The sequence below is a fragment of the Manis pentadactyla genome, chromosome 10 (genome assembly GCF_030020395.1).
Source record: "Manis pentadactyla isolate mManPen7 chromosome 10, mManPen7.hap1, whole genome shotgun sequence".
Classification (NCBI taxonomy): Eukaryota; Metazoa; Chordata; class Mammalia; order Pholidota; family Manidae; genus Manis; species Manis pentadactyla.
In genome coordinates this window covers 40,358,234-40,363,636 of record NC_080028.1, presented here as the reverse complement: position 1 = coordinate 40,363,636, position 5,403 = coordinate 40,358,234, and the positions used below count along the sequence as shown (strand labels likewise).

At 33.6% G+C, this 5,403-nt stretch overlaps 1 protein-coding gene across 1 annotated transcript; it reads left to right on the top strand.

Annotated features, from left to right (window-relative positions):
• The first annotated feature begins 213 nt into the window (after positions 1–213).
• LOC118926488 (olfactory receptor 6C76-like) lies at positions 214–1,164 on the top strand. Its single transcript, XM_036913406.2, has one exon. It carries the CDS (start codon positions 229–231, stop codon positions 1,162–1,164), a length of 936 nt encoding a protein of 311 aa, XP_036769301.1. The 5' UTR covers positions 214–228.
• The last annotated feature ends 4,239 nt before the right edge of the window (positions 1,165–5,403 follow it).

Genomic DNA, 5,403 nt, shown 5'->3' with positions numbered 1-5,403 from the left:
ATACTCTTTTATTTCACTTGATTTGTAGAAAATATTTGCCTTTTCTCAAAAGCAAAATAACAGCTTTTGCTAGAGTTTATCTTACACTAATCATTTTTTAAATTCGTATGTATGATCAACAGCAATTACTAATATTTTGACATTGTTATCTTCCTATGTCACCATTGGTGCCTTGACATAACTTTTTTCTCAATATTTCTTACCAGAGCAGAAGATCAAGAGGCAACAATGAAAAATCATACAACAGTGACAGTGTTTATCTTAGTAGGATTGACAGAGGACCCAGAATTGAAGATTGTGCTATTTATCTTCCTGCTTTTCACTTACTTGCTAAGCATCTCAGGCAACTTGACTATTATTACCCTCACTTTACTGGATTCTCACCTCAAAACACCTATGTATTTTTTTCTTCGAAATTTTTCACTCTTAGAAATTTCTTATACAACAGTCTGCATCCCCAAATTGCTTGTTACCATGGCAACCGGGGACAAAACCATTTCCTATAACTGCTGTGCAGCTCAGCTATTTTTCGCCTTCCTTCTTGGTGCATCTGAATTTTACCTCCTGGCTGTCATGTCCTATGACCGTTATGTCGCCATCTGTAAGCCCCTGCACTATACCAACATCATGAGCACCAAAATCTGTATCCAGCTGGTCCTTAGCTCTTGGATCGCTGGTTTCCTCATTATTTTTCCAGGACTCATTTTAGGCTTAAACCTGGATTTCTGTGACTCCAACATCATCGATCATTTCTACTGTGATACGGCTCCTCTCCTGAAAATATCCTGCACAGACACACAATTGCTGGAAATGATGAGTTTCGTCTTAGCCTTGGTTACTCTCCTGGTCACTTTGGTATTGGTAATCCTATCATACACATATATTGCTCTGACAATTATAAAAATTCCTTCTGCCAACCAGAGAAAAAAGGCTTTTTCCACTTGTTCCTCTCACATGATTGTCATCTCCCTCTCATACGGCAGCTGCATCTTTATGTACATGAAACCCTCGGTCAAACAGGGGATATCCTTAATGAAGGGAGTTGCAGTTCTCAATACCTCTGTTGCCCCACTTCTGAACCCTTTTATTTATACTCTGAGGAACCAGCAGGTGAAGCAAGCATTTAAGAACTTGTTACAAAGAGTTCTGTCTTTACGCAAGTAGAATCATAATGAAGCATATGAGGGAAATTAATTATTGAGGAAAATTGCAAAAGAAGTGCTTGGATTGTGTTCTAATTTTCCAGTTGCACTACCTGATATATAATATTTGTCCTTTCACTTCTTTCTGTAGTGTAATATTTACATCAGTTGTTGTTTCTCAGTAATACCTTCCCTTTCAGAATAACGAAGCATTATTTTTTTTGCTTTATTATAAGCATTCCAAGTTTGACCCCTTCCTTTCCTATTTTTTCATTTAAATGTGGCAAACATTTGAAAGGTTAATCAATTTTATATATCTGTTCATGGGGACTGTTAACTATTTCTATATATGTGCAGTACATTTTGTTCTTAGATTTGACTTTCTGTAAAATCTTAATAAGTTTATAATAAATATATAATGTGGCTTCTTTGGCATTTTGTTTTCCATGGCTTTTCATGTCTTGATACACATGCTCTTATTGTTTTAAATGAAGATATTCGAAAGTGGGACACTGAGATTAAAAAGTTATTTTTGTTGAGAATTGAAAAACAACCTCTATGCTTATATAATTAAAAAATATATGGTATGTTACGTTTATGTTATAGTTCATTCTATATAACTAAATAAATATTGAATCGTGTGTATGCTAAATCTAGGTAACTTTAAGAATAAAACAGACCATAAAGAGATCACATTTGACACTTAACCAGCTCTTCCTTATTCATCTTGGAACTAGGTTCTCTATCTATAACATAGTAATAACCACTTACTTTATTTTGAGAAGTGTTTAAGTGTGCTTTAAGAGAATAAAATAATTACTGGATGAAAGGGAAATGTTAATTACAAACCATTTATATTATTAGATTTATTTAACATATCTTATTAGGAAAACAACAACAAATGAGACCACATAAGTCCTTTACAAGCACACATAATCTAACTATGAATAAAAAATAGTCATAACAGAAACCAGAAAATCAAATCAGTTTATTTAATCGTACCAACTGCTAGTGACAGAAGTGTGATCATAGGTAAGAAAAGTTTAGTTTAAAAGACCTTGTGGAAAAATTGAAGTTCTATGTTTATTTAAAAATCAGAGTCTATATGTAACTGTCATCATATAGGAAATACAGGGTGTAGTGAGCATGTAGAACACTATAAGGATCCAAGCTATCCAGTTGAGAATGTGTATATTTTTTATTAAAAAACCCGACTACTTCAATAAGCCAAAAACAAAGGAAAAAAGATAATAGGGGACATTATTCTAGATTTAAAAGAAATTACAATTACAAAACTTCAAATTGATACTAGCTTATCTAAATAAACTGCAAAGTGGCATTTTTTAAGGAGTTGAGTAATTTAAAAATATGTCGTGTAATGATATCATTGGACTCATGTTTTTAAATTCCTCATTTGTTAGAATTAAATAATGGAGTGTTTAGGGACCGAAATGATATGACTTTTTTATTGAGGCATCATTGATGCACAATCTTATGTTGGTTTCAAATGTACAACACAGTAGTTCAACACTTACCATATTATTAAATCCTCACCCCCTTTAGTGTGGTTGCTATCCATAAACATAGAAAGATGTTACAGAATCACTGACTATATTCTCCATGCTGTACTACCATCTCTGTGAACAATTTATATTCTGATTGTGAATTACTGTGCCCCTTTATCCCCCTCACCCTTCCCTCCCTCTCGGCCCAGCCTCTCTACTCTGCTAACCACTAGTCACTTCTCAGTGTCTATGAGTCTAATGTTGTTACGTGCCTTCTGTTTTGCTTTGTTTTTATAGTCCACAAATAAGTGAAATCATGTGGTATTTGTCTTTCTCCATCTGGCTTATTTCACTGAACATAATACCCTCTAGATCCCTCCATGTTGTTGCAAATGGCAGGATTTCTTTATTTATGACTGAATAATAGTCCATTGTGTATATGTACCACATCTTCTTTATCCATCACCTACTGATGGACACTTAGATTGCTTCCAAATCCTGGATATTACAAATAGTGTGATGATAAACATAGGGGTGCATTTATCTTTTCAAATCGGGGATTTTGTTTTCTTTGAATAAATTCAAACAAGTGGAATTACTGGATCAAACAGTATTTCTACTTTTAGTTTTTTGAGGAACCTCCATACTTCTTTCCACAGCAGTTGCACCAATTTACATTCCCACCAACAGTGTAGGAGGGTCCCATTTCTCTGCATTCTCATCAGCATTTATTATTTCTTGCCATTTGGATAGTGGCCATTATAATTGGTGTGAGGTGATATATCATTGTGGTTTTGATTTGCATTTCCCTGATGAATAGCAATGAAAAAAATATGGTATTTGTTGTTCATTTTTTAAATGTGCTCCAAAAATATTAGGGAGAGAGATAAAAAATAAAAATAACATAATTTACAATAGTTGAAGCAGAAAGGTGAGTTCATGGGTATTCATTATTTTCTCTATAGTGTGCATTTATGAATTTATATAATAAATATTATTTAAAAATTAGCTTAGGAAAAACAAGACAGAAGGTGTTTAACGTGGTTAATGTTCCAATTTACATAATTTTCTTCAACTATGTCCTAATTTACATTTGACAGATTTGATTAAGTTATCCATGCTCCTTTCTTACATTTTCAAATATTATAGTAGTAATAAAGACAGTAATTTCTGACTATAAGAGAAAAGGGACAAGCAAAATTATATTAATTCTATACAAAGTCTTCCTCCTTGACATTGCATTTATTGGAATCAGTACCACAAAATTCTAAACCCTGGACACCCCAGTTTCTAAAACTATTGCATGTGATACTAGGGACAATTACACAGGGGTAGTATTTACAAACACTTGTATTTACGAAGAAGACTTCCCTTCCAAATCTGTAAAGACAGCCTGCTGTAATGAGTTAGGCTGGAAAATGTTATTTAATATTATTTGAATCATTAATAAGAACTACTATTTTGAGGTGATAATCATCTCAGGTGTCTATGTATACTAACCAGATTTTTTTTAAAAACATATAAATTATTCTGATTTTATCTTGTAAAAAAATAAACTTCTAAGAGTTGCAGTAAATTAACAAGAGTCATAAGGCTAGTTAGCAAGAGAGAATTCAGATTCATTTCTGCTAGATTCCAAAAGCTAAGTTCTATCCAGTATCAGCTCTCCCCAACAAATTTACAGTAAAGAGTGGTTTACAGATATGCCAGGATAGTAATGGTTTCAGTTTGGGGGCTGCATGGGAAAGTGCAACAAGGAACTCTCAAGCTGGCTACATCTGGCTGGAATTGTAATTTACTGTAGTGTCTTGTCATTGTACATAGGTAACATGCCATTTAAAAATCTAGAAAGCTCTGTAATAGAGCGTTATGTGCTTGGAGGATGCTTCCTATGGTTTTACCATATGGCCTGGTATCTAGTCAAATTACCTTAAAGTAGATAATTGTTGTGGTATGCCTAGGATATTCAATCTCTCTCTCTCTCACCTCTATCTTTATCTCTATCATTTTATTTATGTATTTATTTTTGATAGAGTGACTTTTATGAACCATATCTGGGTCCATAAACAACAGCCAGTTAATGCCTTGTACTCCCTGATTAGTCCAAGGTGCCACTTCTATCACAGGCTTCCCAAATGACCACATTCTCTCTACAGACAAGCACTCAATCAGTGTTCGGCATGAGGCCAAAGTCAGTTCAGTAAAGCTCAATTCAATAGATTTTTGTAAATATTAGAGAAAACTCATTTATGTCTTAGTTAGAGTTATGAAAAAATAAACTTGGGTCTTTCAAAAAACCCATTAAATAGAACATGTTTATCTCACCTAAAGAGAGTATAAAAAAGGAAAAAATAGAGCCAACAAAAGAACTGAAAGATATGAACACCAATCATTTATTTTGATTTCCTGTAACCAACCATAGCAAAAGCTAATATTCTTTGGAATTTCAGATTAGATTTTCTTTACTCATAACCCAATGAGCCTATCTAATGGTCTTATCTAATAGATGTTCTCTGCCCCACCTGTACCTCTCCACCCTTAGTGGCTTTCAGACTTTCCTTATCCTCAGGTAGAAAATAAGCCCTAAAAGGTAGAGAAAATGAAAAACAAGAAAAAATGTACCCTTTATATTCTTTGTCTATTAAGCTTTTCCTTAATAGTTATGAGAACACCATCAGGACAAATATTCCTGGATATTCACCCAGAAAGGGACAAACTTTTTAAGACTTTATTTTTTAGAGCAGTTTTAGGTTCAC

Coding starts and splice junctions, on each gene's coding strand:
- LOC118926488 (XM_036913406.2), top strand. CDS start 229: ATGAAAAATCATACAACAGTGACAGTGTTTATCTTAGTAGGATTGACA.